Below are 23,609 nucleotides of genomic sequence, written 5' to 3'. Positions count from 1 at the left end.
ATTCAGGGTTGAGCCAAAAAGCCATCTCACATGTTCAGTCAGTACAAAACACAACTGTTGTTTGGCTTTTAACAAATGCAAGAAGACAAGCTCACATCAGGCCTGCTTTAGCCTCTCAGTTTTAGAATTGATTTTAAGATTTTACTAATCACCTTTAAAGCACTTCATTGTTCAGCTCCCTGATGCACTGCTGAATTGCTGCTCCGCTGTGAGCCAGGGTGCAGCCTCAGATCCTGGGCCAGGGCTCTGCTGGCTGTTCCTGAGTCCTGGCTCAAGACCAAAGGTGACCGGGCTTTTGCAGCCAAGGACCCTCAGCTTTTGGACTCCCTGCCCGAGGATCTGAGTGTTACAGAATCAGTGATGTCTTTTAAATCACTTCTCAAACGTATCTTTAAAAAAATAAATCCTTTTATTGATTCTCGCACATTATTTTATTGTCTCCACATAGCTGTCAGTTAACATATTATTGGCTGTTGCAGGAATTGAACTTGTGTGCATTTGTTTACAAGATTGCCTCATTAACTCTTAAACTTCTTTACACCAAGTTGCAATTAAAACAGAGGCTGTCATTTGAATGCTTTCAGTTGGAGTGCTACAATTTAAACATTAACCTCTATCCAAGTGATTCTATCAGGCCGCTGTTTATAATTTAATTTGTATTCTTCCTTATCTGCTGTACATTACAGAGCTCTAACACCTGTGCTAACTGTGTGGTCCTCAGGTCCGGTTAGTGTGCAATCAGAAAAATGCAAATTCACTGCAGATGTTAAATGATGGCCATTTACCCCATGAACAGACTCTCAAACTCTGTGGTTTAGCTATTTATTTTACGGCATAAAGCTATTGCTATGTGACTAATTAACCTACGGACAGTGATCTTTGAAGGGGATAGATTCCTCATTTGCAATTAAAATTCAATTGATACTGTATTGCAGAGTAAAAAGGGGGGGTTGGAGGGGGTTTATCTACTGTAAGTGTCAATTTACTTCCTTATTAATCCTGTCAAGCAGGTCTGGTGCTCAGAAAAATGGAGTCTATGCTGTGACAATGCGTGAGTTCTGTGTAGCTCATTTGAATAAACAGGTGTTAGAAAACCCATGAAGCTGCCAAATAGAGTCCAATCTTTTTATTCAAAGCATTCTTTATTATTTTCTATACAAGATTTTATAATGCCAATAGTGGTAGGCTAATATCTCAACAGTTTGTTGAAGGAAGATAAACAAATTACAGAGACAGTTAAGTGACACTGAACAAATATTCTGTCAAGGGGCAATTAACGTTTACTGAATATAAAACTGTAGACGAAAAAAAAAAACAAACAGAAAAAAACCAAAGGAGGTAGTACATGTGCAAATATTTAACAATAGGGCTGCAGACAAACAGTCTATATGTAAGACAATCCTGATTCCAAAAAAAAGTTGGGACTCTGTACAACATGAATAAAACAGAATGTGACAATTTGCTATTCCTTTTTGAGATACACTCAATTGAAAACAGCACGAAGACAATATATTTAATGTTTCACCTCATCAGCTTCAGTGTTTTTTGTAAATATCTGCTTATTCTGAATTTGATGCAGCAACATGTTTCAAACCAGTTTGGACAGGAGCAACAACAGACTGGGAAAGATGTGGAATGCTCCAAAAACACCTGTTTGGATCATTCCACAGGTAAACAGGTTCAATGGTAACAGGTGATAGGTCATGACTGGGTATGGAAGGGGCATCCTGGAAAGGCTCAGACGTTCACAAACAAGGATGGAGCGAGGTTCACCGCTTTGTGAACACATGACTGTACAAAGGATATTACTACATGGGCTTAGGAACTCTTTGTAAAATCGTTGTGAGTAAAAACAGTTTGTTTGCAAATGATTGCATTCTGTTTAATATAGATTTTACACGGTGTCCCAACTTTTATGGAATCAAGGTTGTAAAATATGCAAAAACTCTTGAACACATGACCACTTGAATTAACTGCCGAATAGTAAAATGCACTTCAATACGAGCGATTTCCTCTTTTCACCTGAAAATCCTATGTCCACCTGTGTTCAGCAAGTCCTATGCAAATTTGAAAGTTCCTGTAAACAACAGCCATACAGCTTGTCACCTGTGCACACAACACTGTCAAACATTAAATGCATTCATGAAGAAAGTGAGGTATAATTTGCAAACAGATTTCCATAATGGTTATCGTATGTACAGAGATAAGACAGGTGTCCACTATGGCTTCAGTCACTAAAGCAGCATAAACGCAGAAGGCAGGACGGAGTATTTCTCTTCTTAATATGCAAAACTCGTGGCATTTTTGACATGATGGCGTCAAATTAATGGATATATTTTGTGACTGGCACTGAGGTCTCACGATGGAGCAACAGCTCCCGTGTCTCTTGTACATATCGTGTTTCCAGAACAAAAGTCTGCCCCGATCAGACACGTGAAACCTGAGATTAAAGCTCCTCTGCTCTCCGTGGTGACCCGCGGAGAGGCTCGTGCTCTTGCGCAGTTCCTGGCCTCGCCGTGCTGGCTGCCAGCGGCAACTTGAGCCTGCTCTGTGTCTGATCTGACATCATTTTCAGCGATGATGTGACACTCTGCCCTTGCATTTTCTTTCCTTGCATCTGAGGCAGCAGTGTTTGTAGTCTTTGGGTTAGCTGCCGTGCCAGCCATATTGACAGCACTTTAGACAGGAGTCTGGGCCAGCAGTGCCAGCTGAATTGACCAGTTTTCGTTTGTCTTCTCATCCCTCCCAGCTCTTGTATTAAACCCCTGAAATCCTGCGGTAAGCAGTACCGAGGGACACCCCTGAAGGCCTTTGGGATGTCCCTGCTGTGGCAGAGGCCCTGGAAGTAGACGAGGACCACTCCTTGACCTTTGCTCTCCTGCAGCGCCCCCTCTAGGCAAGCCAGGGCAGCTGTAAACACTGGTGCCATCACTGTAGAGGATTCCCTCTGGGGGCACCAGTCTTTATCATCACATAATTTAACACAATCTTTTTTTCCCACTTTTTTCTCCTTTTTGCATATTCCCAGTCTTCCTCCGTTTAGTTTCAAGTCCTCTTCCACCTCCACTCTTATTTTCTCATGTCTCACCTCGGCTTTGCTGTAATCTTCCTTTTTTCTCTCACTCTTAGCCATGCTTGCTCTCTCCTCCCTCCACTTCTCATAGGACATCTTGGCTTCAGGACTCCAAACAATCAGCACTTTTCCTAGTGCTTTGCGCACAGCTTCCCACTGCCCGTACAGCCAGGGAAGTGGACCCAGATCTGCCACTCCACAACCAGCTCCAGCCTGCACTTGTGAGTTCATGGCCCACAAAGCCATGTGCACTGTGGCACTTAGCTCCCCCTGCAGGATTGAGGCTAATGCACACACAGCAGAGACATGGGCTGACTGCTCTGATGAGCACACCAGCAACACTGGCTTCTGGATAGAAAGCCAACCTAGAGATATGGGAAAAGACAGAGGAGATGAAAAAAAGACATTATTTATTGTTTTTTGGTTGAATTTCAATTGTTCTTTTAACGATTGTAAACTTAGCGCACTTACATCAGGCTAATACCAATCAAACAAATGAACTGAAGCAATAGTGGAATTAATATGATTGAAAGCTGATGATGGAGACATGCAATCAAAGACAAAAAAAAAAAACATTACTCAAATGAATTGAACCTTGAACCAATATTTAATGAGGCAGCTGAACTAACCTGCAGCTCCAGTCTTGGCAAGACGGTGGATGAGAATTCCCAATAACGTAGCGATAACCACAAATATCAAAGCTGCCGCAGCGTATAAGCCACATCTGCCGTGCGTGTCTGTAAGAACACAGAAAAGGCCTGTTTACTTTGTGGGAGTTGTGTGTGTGTGCATGCATGCATTCATGCATAAACTGATACACAGAACTGCACGCGTTGGCACGCTTGGGCTTGTGTGTGTCTCCCGAAGACACTCACAGTCTGGGCACAGAATTCTTGCACCACGAAGAGGAGGATCTGACTGCCACACCTGCAGAAAAGCAGAAGAAGAGGAAGAGTGAGAGGAGAGAACAGGTAACAGGAACACCTTTTTTTTTTTTTTGAGTTATGGCATGTGCTGTACCTTACCTGCACACACGGCTTCTCAGCGAGAAAGCGAAGAGGGATACTTATCCTCGACTCAGTTGTGTTTCCATCCTGTAAAATGAATGAGTGTCACATACTTACTCATATTTACATAAAATTACCATTTTTCCTCTCTCTTAAGCCCTCTCATGACAAACACATGCGTATGCATACCATTTTTGATGAGTAGACCTCCCCCATGAGAGCACACTCCCTCTCATTAAGAACACAGAGCTGAGCTGAAAACTCTGCTGGAACAAAAGAGGTGAGAAACAAAGACAAGCTCTGTCTGCCCGGTCTGATGTACACCTCCCATGAGGACATATCTGTGAGGGACAAGTAGAGAGGGGGTCAAACTGAGACTTCTATGAGCAAAATAACCCCCCCCCCCCCTTTTGACTCACCAGTCTGGAATGGGCAAGAGATATGATGGCTGCCTTGTCGAGAAAACTGCAAAGATCAAACACAAACATGTGAATGTGCGACCAAAAAAATAGGACGTATTTCAATGCGAGCACATTTGGCGAAGTCTCACCCGCACACACATCTGAGGGTGTCTGTCCACGGCAGTTGTGCTATATATCTGTTGAGGAGACACGGTGGGTGATTGAGAAAGCTTTCCTCATTTCTAGGAATCTATCACCGATACCACCAGCAGTCCTGACAAACTTACCAAGTATCGTCCACCTTCCTTCTCCTCCAGCGTGGAGTTGGGCACAGGTGTGCAGAGGTGTTGGTGCTGCCTCCAGCAGAGGGAGGCAGAGATCTTCAGGTCGCTGGCTGGACACACTGATTTCCACGTGAGACTGGACTCGTATAGCGTGACTTCGGAGGAGAGCCAAACATCTCTGGCATCTGGAGAAGAAATGAGGACACAGATATTTACAACACTCCACATGACTGGTTTATCCAGGGATGTGGTTGATTTAATTCACCCACATAAACAATAGCACACAGTATCACAGAAGATAGTTTTAGGCAAATTTTGGTGATATTTGTCTCTGAAACTTCATCCGACCTCCCAGGACAACCGAGGTGAATGGAATTAAAGGCATAGCTTGACAACTTGAGAAATACACTTATTCACAAGTAAGGTAAGAATCCCCCATATCTGCTCATTAAATATGAAGCCTCAGCCAGGTGACTAAAAACTGGAAAACGGGGCTAGCAGTTAATTTAGCTCTGTGTGACAGCTTTACGCTGGTGGCCTGGCAACCTCGCGGTGATAACAAGACTCCAGGAAGTCACAACTTCCAGATAAGAAACAGTTTCAGCCCACAAACCGCTGTAAAACCATAATGTGTCATTTTCACTCTTCAGCTTTTGTTCAGATAAAACAAATAGCATATGAGGCATCAGTGAGTAGGTGGATGTTGTAACCTTTGGACAGAGCCACGCTAGCTGTTTCCCCTGTTTCCAGTTTTTGTGCTAAGCTAACTTTATCGACTGCACGCCGTAGCCTTATATTTACAGATATGAGATCAATATCGAGCTTCTTATCCAAGTCTTGGCAAGAAAACAAGAAATGTTATTTGAGATAAGATGAGACTTTATCTATCCCACGCCTGGGAAATTCACTTGGGTGTGTTCCTTTGAATTTGCGCTGCTTACAGGAATAAATAATTACATTTGAAAACCTAAACAGCAAAAAGTTGTGGAATACTGGAATGAAGTTATCACTGGGTTTTTTTCAAATAGTGTATTCATTGCTGTAAGGGCCACCTGCACATGTACACATTAAAACTCTGACACGCATTAAACTAAAACTCAAAACTGTCTATCGGCTAGATCCCATGAGGTAATTATGTCTTTTTGTGTAATTTTGGTGAACTGAATGTTGAAAATGAACCAATTCTAAAACTAATGATCTTCCGAGAATACATTTCTCTAAAACCCCGATGGCTTTTGTCAGTGCCTATAATTAACTCCAGTTTGACCTCATCTAACACCTTTGCTCGGCTCTTTCCTGTGTTTTTGAAAATGTAGCAGTCTGTGTATTAGTTTACCTATAAGCTGTTGGTGTACCGTTAACACTGTGACCAGTGCAGCTTTGATGCATTGAAACAAGCCACATGACTGATTTTTTGGCCCACCCCCCCCCCCCCCCAAAAGCTGGAAAAACAGCTAAATGGGTCAAACTTAAAATGCTCACGATAAAAGGCTTCTGTCACTGTGCTGACGGTCATTTTCTGCTCATTTCCTGTGCTTCCTGTACTACCTCGAACACCCCTGATCAGAACATTAGGAGAGATGATTGGTAACTTTATCAGGCCCGTCTGCAGGAATAAGATAATGTCCCACTCTGCAGAACCCTACATTAGATTGGCCATATTTTTAAATAGCTTGGACTCACAGCCCATAGTTGTTTTGTCTGTTACAAATGGACACAGACAGCCTATGATAATGTTATGGTGAGGTTATGAACTGTAACAGGATCTCAAACATTGCCTCTGGAAGGACACCGCCCTGCAGATGAAGGCAAACACTTCTGTATTGTATTTCTGAATCATGATACAAAGTGCAGTTGTTACAAAATAATAGTAAAGCAACAAAAGGTCCCTCTAAGGTGTTTTAGTTTTCAATCTGACTCCGATCACACTCACCTGTGAGGTTCTGGTTTTGAAATGGGCACTTTCTATGTCGACGGGGATCAGTATGGGTGTAATAAACCTGTCAATGCAGACAAGATGAGTACAGGCATGAAAAACAGACTGACTGAACCAAATAATAACATTGCCTGTATCCTAAAATGATCTGGAGTAGAAAGTACCTCCACGCAGACACAGGGCAGCAGGTAAGGGATGCTCAGCAGAGCTGATCGAGACTGCGCCGGATCAATCTGGACAAATGCAGAGAAAAACACTGTTTACTTTTTTGCACAAATAAACATATATGCAGATACATGTGCCTCTGATACTTACAGTGATTTGGGGGGAATGCACTCCGCCCAAGCAGTCCAACGCGCTTTTTTGGTAACACCATCTGGTGCGGACTTTGTCTCCAGGCTCCACAGTGACAGCGATGGATTTAGACGACAGATTCACAGACAGATCAAAGTCTGGTACGGGATCTAAGTCAAAGAAAAAGACAAGATATGATCATGAAGGTCAGGACATACAGGGGTGGCACATCAAAGGAACACTTTGGAGAATGAGTTGAGAAACTTGTGCCCTCGTCCATAAAATGCTTTGATGAGTATGAAAATTATGTGAATATATGCGACAGCCTTCACAGTCACCAGATCTAAGCTGTACTAAATGGGCACATATGGATGATTATGGAGAGTTCAGATTCTTGTGTAATCTATATCAAGAAGCACTGGAGCAGCTCTGGTGGCCCGACACCTTCTCTAAGACATTTAATGTGGTTTTTGTCTTTAAATTGCCACCCATCTGAGACAGGACACATCACGGCAGACTCTTACATTGCCTTTGTGCTACGCAGGGTGCTCTGATGGAGAAAGAATCGGGGAGGATGTGTGAAAAAGGTACGACATGAAACACACTACCTGGTACGGTGTAACTGACGTTGCAGCTCATAGACGATGTGTTGTAGGCCACAGAAACTACAGTCCCTGCCTGAGCCTCGACACAATCATGAACCAACTGGGGAAAAAAGATAAAAATAAAGAGTCATCTTCATTAAAAAAAAAACTCCAGTATGTTAGAAGCTAAAACAAGAAAAAGTCATCTTACCATAGCAAAACCAGTGTTGACATGTGGCGACAGCTGCATGACACCGCTGTCACACCTGACTCTGGTTTCACGCTGTTTCCTTTTATTGTTACTCTAAGAAAGAGAGAGTAGAGAAGTGAGATAACGCCATTGTCCTCCGCCTTCTCGAACTACTATGAACTTCTTTCTCATGGTGACATTTTACATATATACATGTGCAAAGAGAACAACCTTTTTTTTGGTTTTCTTGTCCCTCAGGGTAGGCCTAATTATCTGTGAGACTGGGGAGAGGATTTCAACCCTCGGAGTCTTATTGAAGTCTGGAAGAAAGCAGTGCAACATGTTTGTCAGACATGACACAGTGGCAGCTTTAGAGAGGGTGAAATGTACGATAGCAGCTGTGGTTCGACTGCGTACCGTCAGCCTTCATCCAAACATGAAGGGTGACACATTCTGAGTAAAACCCCCAAGATCCCTGGGACTGGACTGAGGTCAGCTTCACAGGACAGTGTCCCTCAGCGTAACCTGTGCAGACAGGCAGAGGGTTAGGACAGCCAGTAACACGTGTGGCTCTCACGTGTGGTCCCTCAAATGATGCTACGGCCCATAATGTGATTAGAAACCTCATTAATGAAGACACTTACCAGTTTGATTTCCCACCTAGAGTAAAGACAAGAGAAAGACATGAGTTTAGGACATATGTTTCACAAAACAGCACATGCATTTCAACACCATATATTTCTCACTATATTTGAGTGTTTTGGACACGATAAATACATTTTTCTATATATTTACAGTGATTTCCACCATACTTAATGACACTGTTGAACCCTGCTGTGGTTAAATGTGTAGAAACACTGTGATAAACTCACCTGACATGTTGTGGTACATTCCAGCAGCAGCGGAGAGAACACGGCGGCAAGAAATGCCACCGCGACGCCAAGACGCCTTCCAAACATCTAAAACACATTCAGTAACAGTTAAAAGCCGGGGTATTGTGCCTTGGTGAAGCCATACTTCTGTCGCTGGTCCATGCTGGTTTGTGCGGGTAAGAGCCCAGACTCGTGCGGCATGTCCTCTGTGTTGAGCGGCCGATGCGCGGCACGGCGCGGTCCCTGGGAGGCGGCAGGCGCGCTGCGCGGTTCTCTGTTTCTGTAAGTTCAGGTCCTGCTTAATGACTGAACCATGAGGGCGGCTATTTGAAGAAACCGAAACATTTCTGCATGAATAATCAGCTCCGCCTTCAGTCGCAGGGCCTGAGAGCAGGAGAAGAAAAGGACAGTCCTGTTTTTTAAAGCATCCAGTCATACCCCTCAGAGCGCGTGGGCCTGCCAGACGCATTCGGCTGTCAGGAAGTGAAGAGGAGCAGTCAGGGTCTCAGTCGAAGTCCAGGCACAATCCTCCCTCCTTTTTTTTTTTTTTTTTGCAATATAATTGAAATTTCATCCAGACCCCTCCTGCCTTCAGTCACACACACGGGGCCTAGAAAAGTTCACTCTGTTAAATTTTCATTTTCATATATTTCAGCATTGGATCATTGGAAGTTTTTTTCCACACTGATCAACAGTTACATAACATAAAAACATCTGTAAATACCTGCAGAGTCATCTTAGTCAATAGCAATAAATTACAGGTTTGCATGAGTATTCATCCACTTTAACGTGAAACACCCATAAATCATCACTGGTGTGGCGTCTTAGAAATGACATGATTAGTTCAAGAGAGATCTTCCAACATTGGATGGGTCATTATTGAGACAAAACCTACAGCCTGAAGACAGAGGAAAACTCTGAGAAGTCATCCCCTGGAGTACCGTCAAATGAGTTACTATGACAGAGCTGAAGTCCTCAAAGCTGAGTGGTGAGAGTACAGAAGTTGGCCTGGTGCCTCACCAGTCGCAGCTTTGTGGGAGCACGGCAACGAGAAAGCCTCTCTGAAATAAACTCACATGACCTCTAGGCAAGAGTTTGCTAGAGGGCACGTGGGCGACTCTGAAGTCAGCTGGAAGAAGCTTCCACTGTCTGATGAGCCTGAAATTGAGCTTTTTCCCCATCATACTAAACGTCACATTGAGGGTAAAAACCAGACACTTCACATCATGATAAACAAAGCATCCCAAAGGGAAATCCTGCAGGGAAACATGACGCAGCCTGCTTAAACCTGCCGCTTTACAGATTTGTTTTCCAGGAAGACTTTGATTTAATGTTCAAGTCATGGATGTAATTAATCTTATGCATCTTAACGCTTGCTCACGTCTGAGGATCCTCCCTTTCCTTTACCCGAAAGACTTGTTACTTGCATTTAAAGATACACATAAATCTAAAAATTATTTCTCCACTCCATCTCTACTTTTAGATCCTCTAATGTCAGTATGTAAGTGTTTTGTAGGGGCCTACGGATGAAAGATTATTGTGTGTGTACAGAAATAGGGTACAGCTGGAAAAGAAAAATAAAACAGGGCTTCTTTTAAAAAAAAAAAACAAAAAAAAAAAACAAGTTTCCACAACACCACAAGGTCACCTGCTGTGCTGCTGATGCTTATCGGTAGTTTCCAGTCTCACTCTATGTGTTTGCCAGTGTAGGAAACTAGGCCTCTTTACTCAGAGGGGTGTCGCTTTGGTTGCACATCTGAAGACACATATGTTGTGGCAAGTAGGCGTTCCAGTCGGGTGGGGGATCTTTATCTTGCACGGAAACAAATCATCAAAACCTTGGTTTGCTGAGAGGAAATTCACACTAGTTGTGAGAACGTATTTGTCATCACGGGCGAATGAGCTCATATGGCAACTGATAATGTAAACAGTCAGCCAACTTATGGGAAATGTCATTAAAATAGCAGTAAAATGTCATTAAATCTGATAATGCCATGACATTCATGCCATTTTCTGCTAAAAATACCATTTTATTTTGACAGGTTATTACATTGCACGGGATTCTTCTTCTCATCTGGGCATTCAAAACATTTGCACAGTGCTCACAGATTATCTGGAACCCTCTGCAATAAAGAAAGCTATATCTAGACAGACGTGTTAATGAGACATCGCACCTGTGTGTTCCCGTAAAGGCTGTCCGACCAGTAGAACCACTGTACAGAGAGCCATCTTTGTCCTTATATACCTTCAAATATTGCACAAGGAAAGAAACCTGCAGGACTGGCTGTGATTGTAACTCTACATTCACTGTCACACCCTCACAGAGAAGTCACCCACCAACACTCAAAGGGTCTCCGCTTGGTAAATGTATTTACCTTGATTAAATTCCCTTAGGTGTGATGAAGAAAGCCTGAGGCCTGAGGAAGGTGTTATATGTCACCATGGTGTCACATGTCGGGAATACAGCATTTAGCTTAATTTAAAAAGAGGAAGGAAGTTAACTTTCATGCAAATACGGGCCTTAAAGAACAAGCAAAGCAACGCAAAACCTGACCAGTCGTGTTCATTGGCAGCAAATCCTGCACCTGACCTGAGGTGGTGTGTCAGTCTATGTGAAACAGTGTCAGAAACACACAGCGGTAATAAATCTTGAGATGCACTCGAGTCACAATTTCCTGAGAAAGGGGTGATGGGGGGGTGAACTTTCGGCTGAACTCAAAGGGATATTCCAAACAATGGCCTCCAGCAACCGCGAGGAAACCAGGAAGAACACTGAAGGCAAACAAACACAGTGACCACAACACGACCCACAAGTTTAAAAAAACTCAATTCTTTTTATTAAACTTCTATCTTTATGCAATCTGTATATATAAAAGTTCTAAAGCCATCAGCCTGAGACTAAGACAGACAGTGAGGCGATCATGTGTTTCAGTTTTAGTCCTCATTATTCACTGACCAGTGGCCTGCGTGACACAGACGTAGTATGTTAACAAAACCGTATAAACAGGAGACAAGATGGACACAGTGACGGACGAGAAAGCGCCACACAACGATGTCTTGTGTGGCCGGAGTGATTAGAAGTAGTCCATGATAAAAAAGAAAAAAGAAAAAGAGCTTGTCGACCTTGTTAAGGAGTAAGCAGAATAAATAACAATAATGTTGGTTTGCCTACGGTTCAGGCTGCAATAGTCTCTCTTTGTGCTCCACTGAAAAATGACCGGACGCTAGCACCAGACCTGTTTGGTTTTTGTTGTTCTTTTCTGTTTGTTTGGGGAAAGGTGGGCGAGGCATGTGAGACAGACGCGCCGGGCCGATGGCGTTCGCAGCCATACCCGCAGTGTGTGCATTTTAATATGCATTTCCCTGTCCCTGTGTGTGTGTGTGTGTGTGTGTGTGTGAGAATGACAGGGAAGAGGCAGTCGTGTATGCATCATAGTGCAATACTATCGTTCATTGTTTGAGTCTGTAAACCATCATCTCATTTGACGTTAAACATATATCGACCACGTACGAGGAACACTTGCATGATTCTGAAGATAGCATATTTTTCCATCATTATTATTAATACCATTTTTTTTTTCAATTCTCTTAAATACAATATTTTACATGTCAGATTAAATACGGCTTAGTGTGCGTGCATGTCTTGGGGGCCAATGTAGTGGACGTTTCTTTTTCCCACTCTGTGCTACTGGCACTGTTTCTCCTGTTCTGCGATGAAGGGCTGGGCTCTCGATAAAGGAACACATGCTCCTCAACACCTGCAAGGACCAACACATATGGTGTGTGTGTGTGTGTGTGTGTGTGTGCGTGCGTGTGTGTGTTCAGTCACTGTCACTGGTCTCGCTGCTGGGGTCTCCCTGCACCTTGCTGCGGTGCTGCATGGCACGGTGGTAGGCCACCTGCACTGACTTGCGGATGTTGGATTTCCTGCCCTCCAGCATCTTCTCCTTGTCCAGCTCCTGGTCCACCCCGAGCGGCACCAGCTTAGAGCGCGGCAGCCACTGCCTGGAAACACGCACACATGGTGCAGATTTACAATTTACAGCAAAACGTGCATCACAATGGCAGCACAAATGCAGTGAGATTGTCCCAACGCACACACATCAGTCAGAGTTGATACCTTATTGAAGTGTCATACAGAAATCCCTGTCGACATAACAAACGCCGTATGGGGCCTCTCTTGTCACGCTTCACGCCCAAAGAGCTTTTGTGTTTGTGTATCAGAACTTTGTTTTTCTTGTTTCCTCTCTTATTAATCATCTCAGGACTCCTCAGATTTATCTGACCCTATGGAGAGGCCCGGACGCCGAGGTTGGGGACGACTGCTCTAAAGACTGCCCGACTTGTTGAGTCAGCACGTTTCTCACAGATTTTTTTCTCTCTTTAAGCTTAGAAGCAAACCTTGAACAGACATGATTGCAGCGCACAGGGTGACCTAAAACACAACCTGTTCTTTTCCCTCCTCTTATTTTCTAAAACCACGTTTGCCCCATTTCTGCTGAATGGTTTGTTGCCTTGCACTTTGGTACAAATAGTGCAGTTTCCTTTGAACTACTGCCACATAGTTACTTGTGTGCACAGTTCCAGTAACACCAGAAGCCCATTTTGCTTGTGTCTGATGTTTTACTGCACTTCATCATTTTAGAAAAAAGAAATAATGTGAGTGAGAACAAGCAAAGGAGAACAAAGAGACGACTGATTTGTGACAATGAGCGAAAACATAGAGATGATCCAGAGCACTGACCAAGTTCTCTTGTTGTCAAAGAAGAGGACCAGGAACAGGTGCTCCCTGGCCTCCTGGGTCATTTGTTCCCCTAGTTTCAGCACATCCAATGGGGGGACAGGGATTGGGACACCCCGGTGGAACACCCCCTCTCTGGGCATCTTCGGGTCAATTATCTGCAGGCAAATGGCGACAAGAGGAGGGTTAGACGTACAGTCATTAACCTGCAGAATGTCCTAAGGTGAACAGATCTCTTAACTCTGGTTTATGCTATTGGCAGAGTCCACTTGTGTCTCACCAGAGCAGGATACGAGGGGTAGCCTCTGCACTTGGCCCACACCAGGTCCAGGGCTTCCAGAGAAGAATAGTCATCAGAGGTCATCCAGCATCCTGACCTGGCCCGGCCACGCACCACTGACAGTAAGAACGACAGGAACAGGAAGACGTTCATCATTGTGCAAACTCACTTCTAGCTAAACAACAGATGTGCACACAGTCACGTTCTTTTAAGTGGTTACTGCAACATACATCCCCTTTTCATGGTAATGTTTGAGAAAAACAATGCCAATAATCTGTTTGTGTTATGGGGAAACTGGGCTGGTTGTGAAAGAAGCAGGTCCAACGACACCACGTGTCTTTTGAGGCCGAAAACGCAAGGCTTTCACATGGAGAGGGCTGATCTCAGTGTCGGGATCGTCTTTTGCTATGTTTCATTTCCCCTACAGCAGCTGCCATTCTCATGTCAAGCATGTTTTCTGTGTACACGTGCTGCTCCTGAGCTGCAGCGTTTTTAGCTCACAGCAGACGACTGCAACATCAACCACAGACGAGAAAATAGGTAGCTGTGTCTTGAAAGGCGCGAAGAGTAGCTGCTAATGGGGGCTCCAAATAAACAGTAAGAGTAAGAAATGCAGGGAGCATGGCAATTTTCATGTTTTTTAACTGGGCTTCAGGCAAAAGTGAAAGACATTATGAGTCATCCCAGATCAGCTTGTCAGAAATATCAGTCATTTTGATTCGTGCATAACCCCAAAGCAGAGCAACATCATTAATAATGAATTCACTGGCACGAGTCAAATCATATCAGATCGAATAAATAATACCGGATCAGCTACAGACTCAAAGGTGTTGCAGCTTGCCCTTGCTGAAATTACCAGCTGCATTAAGATTCAAATCATTCTGAGAAGACGCTCATGTCTACATAAATAGAAACTAGCGCGTGTGGGTTTGAGTGTTTGCTTACAGTGTGAAACGCCCCGCGATCCTCCGACGGAGTAGGAATCGTTTTCAGTGCCCGACGTCTCCTCGCTGCTGTCCTCCTGGAAGGCGGAGCGCGAGAACGACGCCTTCCCTCTGCCCTGCTTAGAGGGGGTCGTGCTGGGAGAGAAAGGAGAGACGGGACTGTAAAGACGCAAATATCACTTCATTACAAGTGTTTACAATCTGACAGGTCACAGATGTTATCAGGGATTGATGTTAACACCACAGAGCACAGCTCATCACACTTTACTGGCTGCTGAACTGTTGCGGTAAACAAGAAGCTGCTGATGATCTTATGTTCTTGTACTTTTAGTGATGACAAGACTACAGGAAGTCACTAAGCATATTTTGCTGTTTACTGCTCCTTTAAAGCGGCATAAAGCGATGTTATGGCCACTTGGAGGAAGAAGAACTGAACAACAAGTGTACAGTCACACAACAAGTTAGTTCATCGCTAACTTTGTCTGCCATCTCATCAACATCGTGCATGTTTGTGCACCACTTACCTGGTCCTGTCAGAGGCTGCACTGCTGCTGCTGCTGGTTGTGGACTCAGAGTCCGAGCTGGATCGAGGGAGACGGGGCTCGTTTCTGTACACGCGGAAGCTCTCCGTCACTGGCTGGTTTCCTCCATCAAAACCGTTACTTGGCAAACCTGAGGAAAAGAGCGACCGAGTGAAGTGACTGCATGTGACTCAAAGATGGCAGCTCAAAGTTTAGCAGTTTGTCTGCCGTACCTGGGAGCAGGTCGTCGTTGTCACTGTCGCTGTCAGAGCTCGAGCTGGTGTGGGGGCTGCGGGGTCTCTTCCTCTGCCTGGGTGTCGGCAGCAGGGGCAGCTGAGGGGGGCCGATAGGGCTTTGGCTGACCCCTGCCCCACCGTAGCCAGCATCCCGGTTCTTAGGGGGGCGTCCTGGCCTTTTGGGGGGTCCGGCCATTTTTTGGTTCTTTTTGGAGAAGAGTACAGATGTCCGACGGCCCACCTCTGGAGCCAGGGCGGACGAGGACACGCTCAGATCTTGAGGGAGAGAGCGGTTTACGGGTTAAAACGCAAGGAAATGTTAATGACGTTAATTTCCTTTAATATGACTATTTTCATGTTGCACAATAATCTTACAAGTTGCACCTTTTCCACCAATCTCCTGGCTGCTGCTTTCTCCTCCCTCATCGTGGTGTCCCGCAGAGGATGGGTGATGGGGGAGGGAAGAACCCCGCTCTCCTCCTCCCACAGAATCCCGGCCCCCCATGCCGGAGCCTCCCTCCCGCTGGTGTGCCAGCTTCCTCTTGATGACACTGATCTCCTTTCTCAGAGCTTTGGCCCTACGAGACTGACCAATGCTGTGCTTTCCCGAGCTGACCTCATCAAGGCGCGCCTGCAGGTAATGCAGCTGCTCTTCCAGTGGCAGCCGCCGCCTGTTCTCTGGCAGGAGCAGGTCTGAGGGGGCAGGGAGAGAGAGGCTGTTAACAGTATGTTTGAAGAATCACTGTGCTACCAGACAGATGACAGTGTCATGCTAATTTGTGATAACTCATATGTGCTCTACCTAAACTCAGCATCCCTGCAGGATTCCTCAAACTTGATCTAAGGCTGATCAGAAATAACTTTAGTGGTACATGAAATATGTCACAAGGCCCAACACATCATCTATGCTAGTAACAAAGATGGATACAAGTCAGTTTTAAAGCAAAGAAACACAGTTTTACAAACAAAAATGATTTGTAATGACGTTTTAACAAAGAACTGAATGAATATAAAGCACCACCTACTGGTCAAGAGGTGTTACTGTGCCAAAGAAATATTTTTTTTTCATGTTAAGCATCTTATGCCACAAATATATTTAATAGTGTTGGCAAGGTACGTAACTGACATTCAATCAGTGGAAAGAGAAAAAAAGCCTAGAAACCTACACTGGATTGTATTTATGCTACCTTTCCTATAATCTTCTAACTTATTCTCTATGACACCCATGACTGTAGGTTCCCGCACTGTGATAGTGTGTCTCTTTTTAGAACATACTGCATCGTCTCCAGATGCAAAGCATTAACAGGCCAACAATACATGGTTGGACGAGCTCGAACTTCTCAAATGATATATTTTGCCTCTCGCCTATTTTTCAGTTCAGTGCTTGAGCGAAAAAAAAAGTGCTTTGGCTGCAAAAACCTCCCAATCAAAGTGAAAGCGGTTCACTTACCATCTTCATTAGAGGACAATAAACCGTCTTTTTCTCGCTCCCGCTCCCTCTGGCGCTCCCGCTCTCGCTCCCTCTGCCGCTCACGCTCCCTCTCTCTGTCTCTCTCTTGGTCACGCTGACTGTCTGGGCTGGGCTCTCGGGGCAGGTGCATGCCAGTCTCGTAGTCGAAGCCTATCCGTTCAGCTTGGCGCCTGGCGGTTCTTATGACAGCCCCGCCCATCTCTCTGAGGCGCAGGGCGGCACGGTAGAAGACCGTGTCCTTGGCGTTGTACTTGAGGCAGTTGTTAACAATGAGGCCAAAGTCTGCCTCGAAGGCCTCAAAAGTGAGGTAGCGGTGGGACTCCAGCAGGTTCCACATGGTCTGGAAGTCCATTGGAGTGTCAATATGGTCCAGGTAGTCTGGCACCTGGACAGTGGAGGGTAGAGAGGGTACAGTGAATTTTCAGTGAGTGTACTGAAGTCAGAGCGAATATGGAACTGAACAAGTTGTTGTATGCTAGACATTAAATGACAGTTCAGGATAATGATGAGATGATGAGCGACGTAACAGCCGACATTTATTTTCTCCATAAACATATTATTGGCGGGGATCCATCAACTTTTGTTATTAAAATGTTGTATCAAAGATACTGAACAGGCACATTCTACAAATAAACAGATTGACATCACACTTTTTCATAATAAGATTAGAAATGTTAGAAATAGTTATAAATAAAATGCTAATCAATAACACAGGAAATCGGCAATATGTTATTTAAAACACATTATGCAGTGACTTAAAGAAACAGAAGAGAAATATAAATATGCTGATGTGATCAAATTTAAAAAATGACACCGGTGTGTGTGTGTGTGTGTGTGTGCGCGTGTGTGTGTGCATTTACCTCTGCCAGCGGTACAGGCTCAGTGAAAAAGTTGTTAGTGTCTCTTTCCTGTAACTGTTCCAACGTACTCCTCAACAGCACCAGAAAGGGAGTCAGCTGCATCTCCAGCGCCATCTGCTGCACTTTAATCTGAACACACACACATTTTTTAACAATGCACACCTGCTGACTGAAGAAATGAACATAAACAAATCTGTGCGGCGAGAGCTGCGTACGCACACACAGGTCCATATTCAAATGTATGCGTGTACCCACACACTCACGCTGCACGTGACTGCACTAAGCTGCCAGTACTGAGGGAAAGTGCTGTTTACCTCACAGATTGTATTTGGGTAGTCCACCTGCACGGTGGATTAACTCACAAGTGGCTCACTCGCTGAGATTGGAAAAAAAATAGCTAATGAATGTATTGCTGTTCTGCAACTGATTGTTAAATGTCAAATGTGTCAGAACTCCCCTGCAGCACCTAACCCTCCCACGCCACACAAGACCTGATGGCAGCAAATAAATTCTTAACATTTGAGAAAAACTGAAATGAACGAAAGATCGCAGGGACGTAGAGAAATACAAAATGTTACTGAGAAAGCTAAAAGAAGTTTAACTCAAAGGGAAGACTTGTGCACTAACTGCTGTCCTTTAAAGCTCACTGGGGAAAACATATTGTGCCATCACTCGTGTCGTACTTTTGATAACTACTTGTGACAGAAACAAAGCTAATTTGTGTCTCACCGTCTCCCTCTTGAGCTTTTCCCTCTTGCGGATGAGCTCCACCAGCAGCCTGGCTCTCTCCAAGTCGTGTCGCAGCCTCTGCCATGCCTTCAGCTGCTCCTTTAAGGCAGATTGTTTCTCCTCGCTGTCCCTCTGCAACAGCAACACGCACAAACCAACAAACATGTCAGACAGCGAAATGAGTACAGGATTGCAGTAATGTTCACTAAAATTAGTCGCTTTTTTTTAAAAAAAAAACAAAAAAAACAATTACACTGGATACCGAAGGGAGTTGTGATGGAGGTTGTGGTGGGAGTGGGTCGATATGTCGTTGGGACTGCAGGTGGGTTTGGAGCCGGCGGAGCAGAGGCACACCATTCCGACTTTGCCTCTTCAGGGTCCAGTAGCTGTGAAGGCGTTGCATGAACTGGCTCTTCCTGGGCACCGTCAAGTTACTGGTGATTTTGCTCAGCCTGGAGAGAAACAAACACTACTTGAACTCTTGTACCCTCATGTTATAAATGTATAACTTCCTTAAGGAAGAAAGAACATTTAGACATTTACTGAACTGCACTTGCTAGCAAAGATTGGGATGCAATGAAAAAAATACAGGAACCTCAGTCCTCAAAATAAGTGTAAAAGCGCGGTGTGTGTGTGTACCTGTGAGGAGGTATGCAGGGCACAGACACCACTGGCGCAGCAGCTCTCCTCTCAGCTAAGATCTTCCTTGCTCTTTTCATTTTCAGCCTGGACTTGGCCTTCGCCCTCTTGGCTCGCTCGGAGCTCCAACCCTTGGAGTCATCATCGTGGCCAATGCTGGGCTCGTCATCCTCCTCTAGCTCTCCTTCACTGTGAGACGAACCCATGCTGGCCCCACCTACTCCCCCCAAAGGTCGGGCCGATCCTGGAGGCGTGTGGATGTCACAGTAAGCCGTCTTACGGACGCTGAAAGAGGTGCCATTGGCCCCAGTCTCTCTGACGGGCTCCATTTTCATATAGAGGCCCGCCTGCTGGGCACAGGTGACGTGGAAGGCTGTGTAACAGTTGGCTTTGTGACACTGGATGCAGGCGCCTGAACCACGCTGCTTGCAAATGTAGCAGGTGAGCTTCCAGCGCGCAGGAGGAATGTGCTCAATACTATCGATCGGCTCCAGGAAGACTGTGTTAGCAAAGCAGACCTGAGGAAAGGCAGCAAAACACACTTTATTGCATTACTCTAATCAAAGGGATAAGGTAGCAAAGAGACAGACTAAGCCCTGCAAAACTGTACGCCAACACTGATGTTATTCATCTGAGATTAAAGCATTTTAATTTGTCTTCTCTGACTTATGCATCTAGTGCTATTCATCACACCACTTTCACACTTCACAATCAAGGTTAAATCTTTCTGCACCCACTGTGGAAAAGCAACAGCAACTTTGACTCTGCAGGAAACAGACAAACACTGAAGGCTGTCTGCACGTCAGAGGAACACCGCACAATGCAGAGCGCCTCCATATCTGCATGATTAGCTAGCTCTGACTGACTGGATTTACCTCTGGGATCCAGAGAGCACACACGACGTGCGCCCAGCGTGCGTCGTCCGTCTGTTTGAAGGCGCCTCCCTTGTTGGGACAGAGAGCACAGTCCACAGCTCTACTCGGGGACTGCAGGCAGCGACGACATAACCACTGGCCCTCTGGGATGTAGGGCACGCCATAGCACTCTTGGTGTACTGCCAGGTTGCACATGTCGCAGAACAGGATCACATTGCTGTTCTGACACTCTCCATCGTTACAGATGCAGCAGACGGCGTCTTCATCGATTAGGGTACTGGGGTCTGCCTGGGGGAGAGGAGGATGAGGGGAGATCAGAACTGGATGCACTCTATACATGTATATATTTTAACTTTTCCGCCCCCTCAGTTTCCAAATTCAGGTACCTTGTTGTGGCTCTCAAAGTAGGACTCCTTCTCTAAGCGGTCCATGAGGTACTCAAAGACCTCCTGAGGGATGGGTGTCACACCGTCACGCCGCCGCTTGTCATTCATGATGTCAAGCCAGATGTAGTCCTCCTCATCAATGTCATACTCTACCTCCTCATCCAGCTCCTCCACAGACTTATCGATGTACCTGAACACCAGCGTTGGAAATAAGAGGAAAATGGGTTTATACTGTTACATAATAGTACCTGAGTAGAAAAGAAGTGGTGGTATAGGGATGGCACCAACTTCAACTTTCTGTAGAAAGAGGAAATAACAACAGAAAAATAAGAGGAATCTGAGGTCCAATTAATTTCCTGAGCAGTGCAACTGCAAACAAACTGGTGACTGACTGTAAATATGTGCTTCACCATATGTATTTTTGGTAGGAAAATGCATGCACCCCATTACAAAATGCCTGCCATGTACTTAACAATAACCCTGCTTCTAATTTTCATACCTGCTATGTAATTAGAAATGAACCAGATTAAAATTCTCAATGCAGACCTGTAGTAAGATGATGGCCGAGGGGGGGCATCGGGTCTCTCTTGGTCCAGTTCTCTGAACACTGCCTCAGGGAGCTTGACTGCAGGCCCGGACTGAGTGCTGTGATGATGAGATGAGCCATCCTTCTTCTTTTCTTTACTCTTATGCTTCCCAGACTTTGGGGTGGATTTGCCCCCATTAGAAGATGGGATGTCTGGGCGGTCCTTGCCACTTCCTCCTACCTCGCTACCTCCACCATCACTCCCGTTACACACCCCTCCACCACTGCCACCAGTACCAGATGGTGGAGCATCCTCCGCATCGCTGTCTTCTTCTGACACCACATCAATGTTCTCAAAGATGCTAATGCGGTGGATCCGTCCTTGGATCTCCAGCTCCACCATGCGCTGAGCCTGGGCATATGTCATTGTCTCTCTGCCCGGGGAGTGAGAGCGCTCTGACCGGTTGGGGCTACCAGGCGTGTTTCCCCCGTGCCCCGGTCCTCCACCCCCATTACCTCCACCATCATCCGTATCCCCTGATCCCGCCAACGAGGCTCGAGGCGGCCGTCCCTTTCTCTTCTTCTGGGGTACAGTCTGTGCAGGTGTCGGGTTGTCATGGTCATAGTGGTAAAGGTGATACTCAATGCCACTGTAGCTCTTGTAGACCTTACGGCAAGTCTCCACAGGGCACTCATAAGGGGGCTTGGTGGCCCGCAGATTGTGACAGAATGTCTTTACATCAAAGTCCAGCCCCATTGTGCCAACAGCCACTGCTGGGACAGATGCTCTTCAAGCTTACATCTGACAGAGGGGAACATAAAGAAGGACCATGAGAGGGTCAGTTCCAGAGATTTGATGGTGATTGCTATGTTATGTGTTCAAAATACATTAGTTAGATAGTAGCTACTGTCACTGAACTGCAGTAGTTAGAGACAGCAGTCTAGACGAGTCGTGCCTGCACATTGTGCACCTGTTATGGTGCAGTCACGTGACAATGCCCCCCATTCCCAGTAGCAAACAAATGATTGTGTTCGGTTACTCGCAAACAGGTGCAATTTAGGTAAATATGTTTGTTTCTGATCCTTCGTAACTACAGCAGTGCCCGGTGAACGTGCAGTGAAACAAACGGCACAACAGTGAGTCTAGTTGACAGCAACTGCAAGCTTGTTTACAGCCCACGAGCTAGAACAAATCTGGCTAAGGTAACAACACACAGGACAACATTTAGCTTGAACCCCCCAAAGCTACCCATAGAATTTAGGGCATCTAAACCCAGCTAACGTTAGCCTTAGCATTTTGCTTATGTGTCCTCCCCAAACAATGAAATATTACAGCCTGACGCTGTTAGCCAGTAAGCTAACAGCAGCTAGCAAACAACAATTCTATGTGCAAACAGCAGAGCTACAGAGAATACAGCAGTTACTCACGAGTCAACGTTAAAAACTCGCCATTGCTATCTTCCGTTTTTCACCTTAATCGACGCCAAGTGTTTCATTCAGCTCAATAACGTTAACTAGGTTATTTTAATTCGTGTGCTAAATTGTAGCTGTACTCGCAGGGCAGACGTTAGCTACACAAAGAGAAGTGTCACTTCACTTTAACGTTACAGGGCGTGTTTAGTAACGAATAATTAGCAGCAAACAATGAGCAAAAGGGTGCTTAAAGTTACATTCACTGAAGCCCGACTGTAACTTGGATGACCATTCAGCCCTCTAGTGTTTCCCTCCACAATGACCTCACCCTGTGAATCCCAGACACTGAGCAGCAAAATGACACTATAACGTCCGATTTCCACGAGATTACCGCTCTACGAGAGCGCGTGGGGTCAGGTTATCATCAGATTTAACAGCCAAAGTCGATCAGACATTTAGATCTTCATCTCTGTGGCGAAATAACTCTAAAATGTTGAGCGATACGAGCAAAATAGCCAGGCATGCCTATTTTGCATTCAGGGTTCAACTTAACGCTACTACTTCGTGTTTTCGGGGCACAGTAGGTTCAGATGAAGTACTGAGATTACCGCAAAAGATACGTTAGTTTTAATAGTCTAAATGTGAGCCAGTTTCCCATAAAAACGAGCCTTTAACGCTACAGATCTGGACTAACATTAGAAGCACTTACTACTCCACGTTCCTCAAGACTGCGTGCCTCGGAAACCTCGCACCAGATCGGAAGGGCTGCAGATCGGTTTTAATTCAGTGAATAATCCCAGATGAGCTCCCGGGAAGTGCAGGAATATGGAAATGTTTTGATGATACAACAGAATAGCCCGATCATTTAATTGTGTTGGGAATAATTCAGGAACTCGGTTGAACAAAAGGGGCAGCCGCTGCTGTAACGTTACGCCGCAGACGCGGGTCGACACATTCGCCACACAAAGCAGGAGGATCTATTTCTCGGCTTCTGGTGTAAAAACAGAGCCTGTTTGCGCATTTTAACCAAGATTTCACACCGAGGGGAGGCATTCTGTTCCTAAGCTCTTTTTAATCATTTATTTTTCTTTTCTACTCCATCGATGTTTTCCCATAGGATATTCTGTGTCGCATGTTGCGAATCTGTGGTTTCGTTTCAAAGATGTCCGCAGGAGTGAGCGTCAAGTCTGGTCTGAGTGCACGTCACACTTTGAAATAAGTCTCCAAACATCCTCTGTTTACCAAAACAAATAAACACTGCAGAGAGTTTATGGATGGAGTTTGTCCTGATTGTCTAAAACCCCACGTTATATAAACTTGCAACCAGTCAGAAATACACTTTTAATA

The 23,609-nt window shown here is 45.2% G+C and overlaps 2 protein-coding genes across 4 annotated transcripts; both read right to left on the bottom strand.

Annotated features, from left to right (window-relative positions):
• Window positions 1–1,190: 1,190 nt before the first annotated feature.
• On the bottom strand, window positions 1,191–9,101 carry LOC143326518 (uncharacterized). Its single transcript, XM_076740096.1, has 17 exons — window positions 8,642–9,101; window positions 8,414–8,429; window positions 8,187–8,294; window positions 8,001–8,089; window positions 7,791–7,883; window positions 7,604–7,700; window positions 7,017–7,165; window positions 6,866–6,934; window positions 6,699–6,765; window positions 4,769–4,950; window positions 4,631–4,678; window positions 4,500–4,545; window positions 4,270–4,421; window positions 4,099–4,167; window positions 3,949–4,000; window positions 3,703–3,810; window positions 1,191–3,438 (listed from the first exon to the last, which is right to left on the bottom strand). Exons 1-17 carry the CDS (start codon window positions 8,726–8,728, stop codon window positions 2,447–2,449), a joined length of 2,424 nt encoding a protein of 807 aa, XP_076596211.1. The 5' UTR covers window positions 8,729–9,101; the 3' UTR covers window positions 1,191–2,446.
• Window positions 9,102–11,455: 2,354 nt separating this feature from the next.
• Window positions 11,456–23,148, bottom strand: brpf1 (bromodomain and PHD finger containing, 1). Of its 3 annotated transcripts, none has more exons than XM_076741357.1 (16): window positions 22,972–23,148; window positions 20,870–21,651; window positions 20,324–20,513; window positions 19,938–20,225; window positions 19,063–19,580; window positions 18,677–18,875; window positions 18,424–18,555; window positions 17,695–17,823; window positions 16,814–17,219; window positions 15,748–16,056; window positions 15,361–15,639; window positions 15,131–15,278; window positions 14,608–14,741; window positions 13,663–13,778; window positions 13,386–13,540; window positions 11,456–12,646 (listed from the first exon to the last, which is right to left on the bottom strand). In XM_076741357.1, exons 2-16 carry the CDS (start codon window positions 21,604–21,606, stop codon window positions 12,463–12,465), a joined length of 3,924 nt encoding a protein of 1,307 aa, XP_076597472.1. In that variant the 5' UTR covers window positions 21,607–21,651; window positions 22,972–23,148; the 3' UTR covers window positions 11,456–12,462. The 3 variants fall into 3 exon arrangements, with proteins under 3 accessions (XP_076597472.1, XP_076597475.1, XP_076597474.1); XM_076741360.1 differs by having other exon boundaries at window positions 18,686–18,875; XM_076741359.1 differs by lacking the exon at window positions 22,972–23,148 and adding an exon at window positions 22,278–22,504.
• Between the last annotated feature and the right edge of the window lie 461 nt (window positions 23,149–23,609).

The sequence above is a fragment of the Chaetodon auriga genome, chromosome 10 (genome assembly GCF_051107435.1).
Source record: "Chaetodon auriga isolate fChaAug3 chromosome 10, fChaAug3.hap1, whole genome shotgun sequence".
Taxonomy (NCBI): Eukaryota; Metazoa; Chordata; class Actinopteri; order Chaetodontiformes; family Chaetodontidae; genus Chaetodon; species Chaetodon auriga.
The sequence above is the reverse complement of the archived record's forward strand: the minus strand, read 5'-3'. Positions and strand labels throughout refer to the sequence as shown.